This window comes from Dermacentor variabilis, chromosome 2 (assembly GCF_050947875.1).
Source record: "Dermacentor variabilis isolate Ectoservices chromosome 2, ASM5094787v1, whole genome shotgun sequence".
NCBI classification, from domain to species: domain Eukaryota; kingdom Metazoa; phylum Arthropoda; class Arachnida; order Ixodida; family Ixodidae; genus Dermacentor; species Dermacentor variabilis.
This window is the reverse complement of record NC_134569.1, coordinates 63,713,183-63,727,094: the sequence shown is the minus strand read 5'-3', so window position 1 is coordinate 63,727,094 and position 13,912 is coordinate 63,713,183. Positions and strand designations below refer to the sequence as shown.

Below are 13,912 nucleotides of genomic sequence, written 5' to 3'. Positions count from 1 at the left end.
GATGTTTTTCGAGACGCGGGAGACTTGAAAAGAAGCGAAGTAGTTTCGAAAAATCTAGCCAAGCAACCACTCTATGCAAGATTTCCATTCCTGCATCTTCCGTGACGCCTGTCGTCCTTGAGCTTTATATTGAAGCAGCTAGTCAAAGAGAATTACTGCAGCTTATACCACGCAAAAGAAAAATATTACCGCGAAGCTCTCTTTTGTTTGTCTTTTTAGCGAGTCGCCAGCTCTCGTCTACACTCGAAAATCCTCGACCCGTCGGTGTCTGATGTTTCACAGCATGCACCATCGGTCGCTATAACGCTGCTACAGGTACGTCCGCGGGCTCTCGGCAAAGCTCTGAGGCACGTTTGTTCCCGGTGGAGAACTGGTAAATCCTCTTCGTTCGACAGCGCCAGGATTAGCACCTGTGCAGGAAAGAAAAAGAAAAGAGGAAGAAATGTAAAGACCCCGACCTGTCTTTTTCCTTCCCGTCGAATGGCGTCCCAAGGTGAACAGCGATCTGAAGTTGTCCAACAGACGTTCTGATCTCGCCTTCTTCGTTGCCTTCTTTCGCAGCTTCCGTGGTTTCTTTTTCATTCGATACAGCTCGACCGCTGGCCACCGCCGCTTTCAAGGCGGCGAAGGACGGAACGACGAAGCCTTTAATAATGGGTATAGCGTGCGGCTTCATTTTTTGCGGTCTATCGCTATCCTTCTTCCGGGATGGGGGACACAAACACAGCCTTCGTGTTGCTCTTCCAGTTCCTTGACCCCTTCCAGCCAGATTAACATGAAAGGTTTCTCGATGATGCAGACATATATTAATTTTGGCTTTGTGCGTTCGTGATTACCATATCCTCACCCACAAATATTCCTTCTTGTGCCCACCGAGATACAAATTGTAATGATAACAGGAAATTGTGAATGACGTGATAGAAATTGGTCGCAGGCTTTGCATGCGGCACGAAATGCAAGGTGAGCGATAAAGTGGCACATGCTGCGTATACGGACAACGCACGCAAACTGGCGAGCTCAAACTGAAATATATTCTTAAAAGCCTCTCTGAGATGTACGACCTTAAAGCGAAACTCAGGAGAGGCTCCCCTCGCAGCAATGTTCACTGCAGACTTTATATCGACATTGCAGTGCCCTAAACCAGAAAGAAAGAGGGCTGTAGTTTTCAGCCCTGATAGATGCAAGGCTGTAATACTTAAGCTGTAGGTGACTGAAGCTATAATAAAAGAGTGCAGTAATAATTAAAATTTATTGATAGCAGTAATTCAGACACACAAATCAAGTCCGTGCATTGAAATGTCAAAAGGTTGTTCAATAACGAGGAATTCTTTTAATTCTTTCGGAAGTTTTGTGCCCAGTAGCGCACATATGTTGCTTTCTCGCAGGCTAAAACGCTCATTGATGGTTATGCCAACTGTCTTATTAAAAATATAACTACCGTTCATATTTTTCGCTTACTGGAGCTTATCCTAACGTCCCGAAAGATGCGATTGAGTTATTGCCGTCGCTATAGGCGTGTTGTCCCTCTTTGCCGCTTTGTTGTCCGGTCACCGGGAAGCACTCATGCGAAGCGAACGGCCTCGTTCTCTCCTCCGCAGCGTAGCATGGCTCTTCGGCGCATCTAAGGTGCGGCCAAGGTATACGCCTTGTTCGACGGGAGCGTTATGGGCCGCATCAAGCACCGTCCCGTGAAGTGGGCAAGATTGCATCTTACATGTTTAGCTTCGGCCAGTCGGAACCTGTTCACACCCTCACACTTATTCGTGCTGCTCATATGCTGTCCATCTAGTGTAGCAAAGAGAGCGAGAGAGGAGAATTGAAGCGTGACGAAGCCGTGTTCTGCCAGGTCGCCCTACCGAACCCGAACGGGCGCTGCATCGGTCAATGGGCCAGGCCGCTCCCTTCTTACAAGTGTAATCGCTATTGCTATATGTCGGAGAAGAAGAAGCGCCATAACTGCAGAACACGGCCGTTCCATCGTTTTTCTTCCAGAACCATAGCCGTAAAGCACGTGAAACACGCACTGTCCCGTCTGTACATCGCCGCATAGTATAGCCAACAAGAACATCGTAACGAGGCTAGCGCTGTGTGTGTTTGCGCTAAAATTCTAGTTTCGTCCTAGTTTTGATACTCTTGTCTCAGTAACAGCTAGTCCCTTGTACAATGTTAGTGAACAATGAGCGCAGAGAAGAATAAAATGAAGCGATATACTTTGCTTGCAAGCGCAAGCGCTATTCGGGTGAAAGCCACGTTGCTCTCTTTTTCAGTTTTTTTTTTTGCGCACTGAGTTTATTTTTCTTAGTGATGTATCTCGGGCGTCTGCGAACGATGAGGTTTATTTACGGCCTCGTACCATGTCTTTGAGCTCATTAATTAAGGTACAAAAGGGAGACAGCTTAGTGGGCGGCAGGCAAGTTGATCAAGCGTACGTCCAGCTGTTAGTGACCGCATGGGTAATGGTAGACGTATAAAGGAAGCTGCCAACAAAGGATACCGTTATTGTTACTATTATCAGGTTTAAAGACGAAAGAAAAACAAATTTTGTAGCGAGGAAGCAAAAAGAGCTAACGCGGTCAACTCACGCCCAATTACAGTTCATACAAGGTTCTGTGCTACACATAGTTTGTCTTTGGGCCGCTTCTTCCAAAGCAATGAGAATGATCAGGAACTTTCTGCGAAACCTGCTTTCTGTCTCGTCTGCTCTTCAGCGCATGTTATTAACTTGTTTTATTATTAACAACTTTTGAAAACAATAGCATGAGGAATTACGCAAGCAAAGTTGTAACGCAAGTGTCAAAATTCCAAAATGAAAGTGAAGTGAGTGGTTTTCGTGAAACTTCTGTAAAATATTTCTCACTAATTGCCATGCGTGGGGAAGTCAAAGGGCTTACACCCCTCTGGATCCGCCAATGTTCTGATGTAATACAGCTATGACCAAAAAGAAATGATAAACCAGGAGTTCCCCGTGAGTTCTCCCAATGGCCTTGCGGTATCTGCACTACAAATATTCTTCTACAATTTGTTGGGCTGCTATAAAATTGTTAGATCGCAGCGGTTACCAACCGCCCTCCACCGACTCATCTGCTTTGACCGGTTTGCGAAGTTCTTGCGTTTGCTCAGAGCAGTTAATAGCATTCAACCATTAGCGGCAGGTCAGGCGAGGTTTAGATGCTATTTCAGTGTGCACCTGAAGATAACTATCTGAACCAATCGCCGTTAAACTGCGCAGTTTGCATCAGAAATGTACCCTAGAAAAATGGGTGGAGTTCACGCAACAAGGAAAGCTGCTTTTCTCTAAAAAGGAATAACCATACAGACGACAGGTAACTGGCGTATGCAGCCCTCACATACAGCCAGCCACTTCGGAATTCTCGTAGATTACGATGATATACACATAGCGCCTGTAAAATAAAATCTCAACTAGAAGTCACGGCACAAGACACATTCAACTTACTCGACCATTTAGCGTTATGACACATCCAATCATCCGCCCTGTTGGCGCTTCAATCGGGCTCGTTTACTTGGCCAGCCCCAGCTGAACGCTCCATCCATCATAACGACGAGCGCCGCTCGGCCGCGACGCCCGAACACGTACGCGTGGCCCAGAACGCTTAATGAACGGTTATCCGAAACTAGAGGCCGACTGAAGGAGCCGGCTAGTTTGGCACGAGTAACCCGCTTCCGCTGCAGCGTGACCTATGGCCAGCCGCCACCGCCGCTCGCCTTGTGAGCGACGCTTCGAGGTCACGGACCCACTTCGGTCCACCGGGGGTGCGCACATAGGAAGAGGAGGGCCCCCCCGCTGCCCCGCGAACGGCTATAGGCAACGAGCACACCCATTGGGAATGACCGCTCGCCGGAGGCCTCTTGAAGGAGAACAGTTAGCCGGACCGTTGCCTAGACGCAAACAAACACCCCGCGCACGCTCTCGCGCAAGAACGAGGGGGACGAGGGAACGCAGTTCTCGGCCAGTTCCGCTGGGACCCCGGCAAGGGCCACGGCGTTCCCGCCGCCCCTCGCCCCAATGCCAGCCCGAGGCAAAACCTGTTCGGCAACTGCGTCGCCGCTAGTCGTTGCGCTGGAAAGACGCTCGCGAGCGCGCGTACCTGTCACGTGCGCCTCTCCCCCCTTTTTCCCTCCGCTGCAGCGGCGTCGTTGCCGCTACCTACCTGCCTACCCCCTCCTCGGCTGCCATCGAAGCGGCGCTGAGGCTCTTCTCGTGGCCGGGAGTTGTCCTCATTCCGGGCTGGTGTACGTACGCGAACGCGAGCACACGCGCCGGAGAGAGAAATGCTGCGCGCTTCACGGTTCCTGGTCTCGCCGCGCGACACACGCGCTCCGTGAGCGCCTGGTCGGCCGTCCACGTACTTCTGTGCACGTTAACCTTTCCCCGAGTGAGACTGCCGCTGCAGTGAGTGTCCAGACACGCGAATCTGTCACGGCCTGGAGTGTGGCGGGAGTGAAGGTCTCGAGCGCGCGTGTTGGACTCAAAAAGGAAAGTTCTCGCTCCCATGAAACGTCCGGTCGACGCTGAGAAAGGCTCTCGACGCGCGCGGAAGTTGAACGAAGGGTCACGTCACTGGTGAGCTCGCGTTGCCACCGCTTGCATCTGTTCTCTTCTGAACGTGCTGCAGAAGAAAGTTTGCGCGGCTGAAGGCGTCGGGGCGCCAACGAGCTGTGCGGTCCTCCAACGTATCCGGACAGCTGTTATTTCGGAAGGTTGTGTGCCCGTTTCGCCTGCCTCCTTTTATAGACAGATATTCCAAGGCCGTAAACAAGCCTGTCTGCTGCGTGCGATTACAGACGGAGACAACGCCCTCGTCCAATATGGAACTCTCTTAGGGCAACCCCAAAGGCCCGGACGCGTCACACGACGTGGGAAGTGGCCGCCTCGCAGGAGTTTGCTGTCCGTGTTGCGCTTCTGTTCGTGGGACTGCGGTAACTACCAGCAACACGCAACTGCCAAATTACAAGCGAACTGCCTGGAAGGTCGTGTGTGTATGTGGTACCAAGACTTGTTGATGATACTCAGGACCGTGTTCTGAGATCCGTGGGTGGCTTCCGTGTGACGTGACCGGCGTGTGAGTTCGGCAGAGTAGAAGCAAGTGACGTCACGTCGACCATGTCTCGCAAACTACAGAAGTTCCTGGTCCTCTTGGACAACGAAAGCCTGCTATACTTTCCCGGCTCCTTCCTATCGGGAAAGGTTGTGGTGGAGCTGGATGAAGAGATACCTGTCACAGGTGGGGAGCTCGGCAGGCATGAGAAGGCCGGTGAATGCTGTTCATGTTTCGCTTTCACAATGCTATCAGCTAAGTAATAGTGAAACGCCCACTTTCGTCAATTAGTATTTATTTTTGGCCGTACTAGTTCTAACATCTTCGTCACCGAGGTCTGGCAACCTGGCGATGGCACATTGCTAATCTCTATGCTCAATTAACACTTCATAAATGCTCACGGAATACACTTCGTGGGCGCAAGTATTCTGACGTTCTGCTGTTTTTCGACAATTTTCGTAAAGTTCACGTATCACTGAAAGCAGGCTATCGGATCATAAAACTACTGTTATTCTCAAGACATCTTACACAGGGCTGTTAACAACAAGAAAAGTAATGTTGGGCATTATTTTTCGTGTATCCATGCACTAAAACGCATTATGATCTGTGTATGGCCGGAAATTTGTGACGTAGCATTTAAGCACTGTGTTTCAGCTTTCAAGTAAACAGTGATTTTTGAATGTGCACAGCTAGTTAGTATACTGGTATGGGTCCTGGGTTGGGGGAAAGCGTAGCATGGCTAAAAGGGGGTCTCACTTCGAAGTTGCTGAGAATGTGCTACCTACAAACAGATCTATCGCCATCATTCGTAATTCATACATGCCTCTGGTTCGTTCAAAGCCGCGCACACTTAGCTTTAGTAAATCCTACTTCGATGGCAGCACGCAACAAGCTGATCAGCTTGTCGAGTTAATTAAAATTATGGGGTTTTAAGTGCCAAAACCAATTTCTGATTATGAAGCACGCCGTAGTGGAGGACTCTTTCAAATTACCTGCAGGACACGGATGTGGCCTCCACATGGTGAACTTAGGAGTGACCATTTGTAATTGTGAGGTCTGTGTCTGATTTATTTGACTTATTTATTTTAAGTGTCGCTACGGTGGAGCAATTGCCGGCAGCAATTGCAAGGCTAATCCCACCATGTAGCGTACAACCATTCAACTCAACTCAACTCCAGAAATTTCGACCACCTGGGGATCTTTAACGTGCACCTAAATCTAAGTACACGGGTGTTTTCGCATTTCGTCCCTATTTAAATGCGGCCGCCATGGCCGGGATTCGATCCCGCCACCTCGTGCTCAGCAGCCCAGCACCACAGCCACTGAGCAACCACGGTGAATCGTCGAATTAATCAAAAGCAGAATTTCGTACTGCTGTAGAGTCTTGCTTTTTTCAAGAGATAATATCAAGCGACCATGATATAATCAGCTGGTTCTACGGATAGATAATGTTTCACCACTCCTATAAGCCAGACTCTACCATTGAGGACCTCACAGTTGGTACTACATTTCCCCGAGTACGAGACGAGTTTATCTGAGCTATTTCACTTGTTTACGCACTACTGAACTTTGACCATTCGTGAAGAGTCACAGGAAAACACTGTTTTATCGATTTCCTTTTTTTCTTTTTGCATAATTGTTGCGAAGAGTTGACATTGCTGAATAAGGTGGGTGTTGTAGTAAAGCTAATGTCTCATTCCACAGTAATCTCTTTCTCAGCGTGAAGGCTTTCGATTCAATTGTTTTCTCACTTTATTTTTCTTAGTTTCATTAACTATATATACTAGAAGTGGGCAGATATTAACTTTCTCGAATACGAATCGAATACAATATAGCGAGTATCGTATATCAAATCGAATAACGGATAGCCAAACTCAGACGCATATATTTATAGCAGAAATACAGACGAACAATGAAATTACCTGTACAAAGAAGACATAGTTATGTCCCAATTCTATTGTGAATGGTGCGCTGCATGATCTTTACAACGAAGTGACGTGTATAACGAATGATTTCGGAGGACCCAATAAGCACTCCGTTATAAAGGCATCCGACTGTATTTACTTCGGTACAATTAGGTACCACGCTTGAACTAACTAGCGCAAAAAAAAAGAAAGACAGCCACTAATCACAAAAAAGTAGGATCAGTTTTAAAAGCAATATCACGAATAGCTTCTGGGCATCCTTAGAGCCTGGTTGCAAACAAGCCTTCCAAAAACTAATGGCTGCTGTTAGTGCACGTCCGGTCTACTTTCTTGTCCGTGTCAATTCGGGGCTATGACTTCAATGACGGTTGTATGACTAGCTTTTAAAGAACGCTAAATAAAGGGCTGCTGAAGAAATATAATAAGCTGGAGAGAAAGAAAATGAGAGCTGCTGAAGGGTTCGTGTGCTGCAGGCGCGTTTAAGAGGACCATTTCCAAGAAAAACATTACAGATTGCAGTGTAAAAGACAAAACTGTCACATATATCATGGCTAGACTGCAAGGAACACTAAATTCCACACTATTAGCAAAAAACAGGTTGTGATGTCGGCCGCAAAACCAAAAACAAAGCTTTATGCGTTGCCTATTTTGATTCTGCACTGCTTCAAAAGCTTTTGCTGTTTCATTTCAGATAATGGGCGATAATTTGTTCAGCAGACGGAGAGCAACAACCCGACTTTAACATTCGGTCGTTGCAAAGTGTTTGGTTGGTTGCGATATTCGAAGCTACCGCATAGTTCATTTCCGAATGCGAATACGAATGGTTAGTGTGTAATACTTGATACGTGTTCGAAACTTCAAATAATCGTCCACCCCTAATATATCGGTGTTGGAGAAATTAGCAATCTTGAATTTTTCTTTTCTTTTTTGGAGGAGCGGCGAAAGCTTCTGTCTATAGAGAAGCTATTCTAACTGGTAACACCGGCGAAGGAACCTACGATAAGAGTGTCGAGGCGCTCCATTTTGCATATTTGTGGGTGGGCGGTGGCCTGGAGACGTCCCTGCGAACAAGCTGGATTCCACGCGAGCACTGCATAAGTACTTTGGGCGCACTTCGTCGCATCCTCACACTTGCCTCGCCCATGTCGGTGTCGCACACGAAGCTGCATAATGTCGACACAGGGATGCGACGCATCCACCACACACGATCATGTCAAATGTGTGGCCAGCACCGCTTCGAGCTGCGGAAGGTTTACGTAACCAGGGGAGTCGCGAATCATTTTTTTTTTTCGCCTTCTTCCAACCGCGCCATAGTGCGTTCCGGAGCAACCCAAGCAACCTTTACAGTCGAAATGCAAAGCCAGAAATCGTACACCATGAATATCAATAGGATCGGAAGGAGACTTGCCCTCTCTGAGCACTTTCCGGCGTTGGAAGCCGAATTTCTAAAGCAGCAAATCCCGTTCATGCATGTGCTAATTCTCGTAAAGACTACTCAACAGCGCTATAGAAAAGTCGTGTTTACTTAAAAGGAATTGTCTATGTCATCGCGCATCATGTTTCTTTTTTTTTTTTCAATGCGCCAATGCTTACATGGATTTCCTAAAGCCGACTTCTGCTCCTGATCTATACACCCGCTGGCGTTAAGGCTTCTGCCGCATTCCCGTAAACTCGCCTAATGGCACGATCTTGATTATGAGCATATTCATACGTTCGGAGTATTACGCGTAATGCAATATGTCGCACCGTAGGGCCTATAGTAGGCGCTGTAGCACAACTGAACAGCTTTCCACTATATATTTTTCTATATATTTCTATCTATTTTACTATAGTGAGTAACGAAAAATGTTTATCGATTTCGTTGCCTCGAAAATAAATTTCATCGGCTCCATGTCTTTAGTGACCGTAACGATAAAGCTTCAGCTAATCATGAACGATGCAGCCGAACCTTTCACCTGGGAATTTCACACGCCTGCGGCGTGTCTGTGCTCAAACACGAGAATTAAAAGCCTGCGTAAAGAAGCTTGACTGCAACAAAAGCTGTTTTTATTTTCGAAAGCTGCGTGAGATTTCGCTGATTCGCCAACAGAAAAACCAAACCGTAAAGCATTCACTTCTTACCTAGATTGATATGAGAAGCTTATGTGTATGTTTTGAGGGTAAACAACCCAGGCCGCCCAACTAAGCTGCCAATTGCGTGTCATTGAAGTACGTTATCGATGAACGTCGATCTCACGGAGCCGGTGCCAGTGTCCTTGCCGGCTTCTTTCCAGTGATTTTAGCAATCGTTTACGGATAATTGTTGTCGAGTGTCGGTAGCTTATCGAAGTCAACGCGTAGCACTTGGAGCACGTGTTGCGAAGGAATTTAAGTACCCGGTGCACCTTGTGGTCGATTTGTGGTCAGGAAAAGTGCTAAGGCGAACTACCGTAGAAGTAAACGGCCGAAAAATCTACAGAAGGTTGATAGGAATTGAAGCTATTAGATTGCAGTGGGGCACTAATACTACGTATCTCTGGTGCGGAAAGTTTAGGTACGATGAAGAAAAATATATTGTAAAGGTACTGATCTATTCGTCGCTGTGACGTGTTGGTACTTCCTTCTATTTTCTCGTACGGTACGAACAATCTCGCTAATAATAATAATAATAATAATAATAATAATAATAATAATAATAATAATAATAATAATAATAATAATATATTAAGAGACATGGAGACTGTCACAAAGAAAAAGGAAAGAACAGGCTGGCAAATGCACCGAAAGGGATACAATACCCATTCCTCAGAAAGAAAGATACCTCTATTAAGGGAGAACGCTGACAAACTTCGGAATAATCCAAGTTCTGACCAGCTACTCAGCATTTAGGAGTGGGAATAAAAGTAGCAAGAGAAAAGCTCTTCGTGGTGAGGACGGGTGAAAGAGGGGGCAAGGTTTGAGCTTGAACAGCGGAGCCTATTCAGCGTATCAAATCGAATCCGGAAGGAAAAAATAAGAGGAAAAGAGGAACAACACAAGAACAATGCTTGATTCCCTATTCTTGGCCGAACCACCACCCTGGGTGAAGTCGTCGTCGGCATCATCATTTCGAATGTGAGCACTTCGGGATTCCTCTTTGCCTTCCTGGGTGATGTGGCGCTGGGTATCAGCGTCCTTGCGTCAAGGCTCCATTTCGCGTTGCTAAAGCGGGCGCGTGGGCCGAGCTGTCCGGACGACGAGAAAACGCAGGTGTGAGCTACGTTTTCTGTGCGGACGCTGCCTCGCCAGTCGGAATAGGGGATATGGGAAGTTCCGCAAGCAGGCTTTCCCACACAGCTAACTTCTCCTAACCAAGATGGCCGAGCTCTAGCTAATAACCCTGTTAAACCTGAGACACGCGTTTTGAAAGCTTGGATGGTGCGAAGGAGGGAAGGCAGCAGGGATGGTGTCAACAGTCCGCTATCAGACGCCCTAATTACGATTCTAACCCGACGCCCGCCGTCTTGGTTAGGTCAAACTAGGTGTGTGGGAAAGCCTGCTTACGGATTTTCGCGTATCCCCTGTTGTCAATGCCTGCTCCCGTATGCACGCGCGTTGCCGCGCCATCGGCCGCCGCTGCCGTGCGCCGCGCGCTGCCCACAGTCCCCGCGGCGCCACCGCCTTCGCGGCTGCTGCTGCCCGCGCTTGGGTGACGCGACACAAGGTCGGCCCGATACATTTGGTCATGCGCTCGGCGGCTTCGCTCGGAGCCGCCGTCACGCCTGGGTGGTGGCCGCCTCCGTCCTTGCAGGGCAGACGCCGCTGCGCTTCGGACCGCCTGCGACTGCGCCCGCCGGGACGATCTGCGACGAGCGCTTGCACCGCAGGTGTCATCTCTCTCTCTCTTGTAAGGAGGCTACAAATTAAACAAAGAAGAAAAAGAAACGCGGTGACAGACTCTTGGAGCGTAGGTACACTCGTGTAAGGAACCCGTCCGATGAGGGCTGCCAACATTTCCATTTCCATCAAATAATTAAATAAATGGATCTACCAATCAGCTTTGACTGGCACTAAAGAAAAAGAAATATTGACAAGCAGGCTACTCGCTTCTATCTGACTTCAGTGTTTGAGTTATCCAAATTTTTCAATGGTGCTTATTTTTATATTCGTTTAATCTTTCTTTAGTGAGTCACCCGATTCTTCGCCAATACCCCATAGTGGGTATGAGCCACTCGTAGAGGCACGCAAGCAAGCAAATAAACAAACAAACAAACGAAATTCAAGTTATGCGAGTCTTGAGCAGAGGCTCGGTAAGTCAAGCACCTAGAAACAAAAAGCGGCCGGTGGGCGCGCCCACTTCGAAGTTTCCACTCCATCTCCTAGCGACGTCACGAATTTCGGCAGCGTCTACTCGGCGCTATTTCGACGTTCAGCGGAAATACAAGACAAACTTAGCCTACAGCTAGGGGCTTCTGCATCTTTATGCTGCCTTCGAGTGGTGGTATGCACATTCGCTGGAGAATGTGTTCATTGATCAATGTTGCAAATCTGACCATAGTTCGCTAAATCTTCTTAGAGGGGCGCCTATGTAGTTTGCACAGGACAGGAGCATTGCCTCCTCAGAGGGACCGGGAAATTGAAAAGTGGGCGTTGTTGTTTGTGTGGCGGTTTTTTGCTAGCTCCGAAGTATAGGGAAGTTTCACCATTAAACAGCCGGCTGCCCCGAAATCTTAACTAAGCAATCAAAAGATCAGTTGCATATTAATAGTAATATAAAGAGGGGCAAAGAACGCCAACATATCTAAATATTAAGCTTGTGAAAGTCGGAATTAATTTCTTTTTAATTCAAATTTTCCATGCATGCACGTGGGCCCTTCAATTGTATCGAGTTTTGCCAGTATAAATCCCGAAAGCTTATTTCATAAGAAGCCAACAAACACTGACGCCAAGGACAACATAAAGGGAATTACTTGCGCTTAATAAATGAAATAAAGAAACGATAAGTTAATGGAAATGGAAGTGGATGAAAAAAACTTGCCGCAGGTGGGGAACGATCCCACAACCTTCGCATTTCACCCCTCGGTTAACCCCCTTTCTTCCCGAAAGCTTATTTGGAATATGGCTCTCTAGAGTCTTCTGTTCCTGGCTGGCCTCGGGAACGTGGTGGTTCGGAGCCGTCTGCTCAATTTTTCTAAGCTGTGTCATATCTGTAACACCACTGCGTTGCCCCCGAAGTTGTGTGTCGAGTTCAGTGTATAGGGATTATTATCTCTTGTCTTTCGTAGCCACTGTACGCTACAAATGCTTGGCTTGTGCTACGATATTGAGCAAGCGAAAATATTCTGGTGCCAACTGCGTCGCGCAAGCATCTATGTCTATAGATGAGCATAAATTCAAGCGACCGCGGTAAATATGAATGAAAACTCCATTTAGGTGTTATTAATTGACAGCGTTAGCCTGAACTGTTTGCGGAACCTCGTTTAGCGTCAGTATTAGCCTCTGGACCCATATTTCGGAAGTTCCCTCCAGACGCAAAACCACACTTTAACTAAACTTGAATGCTGACGCTGCGTTCTCCCAGCCTCCAGCCCTCTCGGTTCTCTGCACTTCTGCTGGGCACCGCAGCATCCATGGACGCATGAACCGTAACATGGCTAATTTCGTGCAGGCTAAATTACCACAAAGACCAGCACGACAAAAATTACTTCGTACAGGAGCTGATGCTCCTAAATTGCAGTGACGCTTTTTTGCCCTTCCGGGCCATGACTTGTTAGATGCCGTCGTACGAATAGTTCAGATTGGAAATGAGACTCTCAACTCTTTATCCGAAGTTCTCACTTGATTTCTTGGCAAACAATGTTATGTATATCATAAAGTAATTCAGTGCGGCCGTAAAATGTCAAGAGCAACAGACGTCGGTCCCCTATGTACAAGTAAGCAAGAGAAAAATCAATGCAGCTGGAAAGCTTACTGTCACCTGTCGCCAAACGACGGTTGACAGTGGAAAGCAGCCGCAGCAGCAGTCGTCGAAAACCATATACGAGAAACCAGGCCGCCCCGCCCGCGGTGCTGAATTATGCCTCGAGAAAGAAACAACGCTGGCAAGTAGCAATCGCAGAGCGTGAGGGAATGCGGAAAAGCTACCACTTTTCCGCGTAGAAAGCGTTTCGGTAGCACTGGGCCGTCACCATCGAGGGCTCACGCATAAAAGCCGACAAGTCGCCAACGCGGTCCTGGTCGGGCTGGCCGTTTCTGTATTGTCCGGCTCCAGTTTTCCAAGAAAACAGCCAAGGGCGTATTCTCCGCTGCTCTATAGGCATAATATACAGCTTGTCTCAAAACAATTGCCTGTGAACAAAGAAATGGGCCGTCGAAAGGACGCCAGCCGTTCGTAGCTATATACTATGCAGCGGCGCGGCCATTGTACGTAGGCAGAAAACGGGCTGCGCGGCACGCACGAAAGATGGATTGGTTCGACGTTGACGTATACACGCGTGCCTGCGCCTGTGCAAACGCCCTTGAGGGCTAGTATATAATACAGCCTCTGTCGATCACCGCCATGGCTTCGAGAGAAATGTGCGATAGCTGCGGCAAATGCTTTAGGCAATTTTTCCCCGATTTCCAGCCCTTGCTTTACGAGTGCGTACACGCGGCTTACGGAAGGCGCGAAGTTGTCGATGTCCTTGGTGGACGCGCGACGGCGCACTGAAGCAAGTGCCTGTGTTATGCTGTCGTTCTCTCCTTCTTTATATTTCGTCTTATGTTGGGGCACATCTCGCGATCCTAGAAGCGATCATCGCTTTCCTGTAGCAAAACACCCGGTCGATGGCAATCTTTACCGGTTCAATGACAGCTTTATGGCTTTTTTCGCGACAGCCTCGTGTATCTGACTTGACCTGCAGGCCGCCGAAGCACTGGCGCTCTCCGGATAGCTTTGCTGCTATGAATCGAGCGGCGGGGTGAGCTGACGCC

General features: G+C 47.9%; 1 protein-coding gene across 1 annotated transcript in view; it reads left to right on the top strand.

The window, feature by feature from the left end:
* The first annotated feature begins 4,199 nt into the window (after positions 1 to 4,199).
* Vdup1 (arrestin family protein Vdup1) overlaps positions 4,200 to 13,912 on the top strand; it is a 41,273-nt gene continuing 31,560 nt past the window's right edge. Inside the window, exon 1 of the mRNA XM_075680794.1 lies at positions 4,200 to 5,243. Within this exon, the coding sequence (XP_075536909.1) occupies positions 5,123 to 5,243 (121 nt within the window). The 5' untranslated portion in view covers positions 4,200 to 5,122. The remainder of the gene's footprint in view (positions 5,244 to 13,912) is intronic.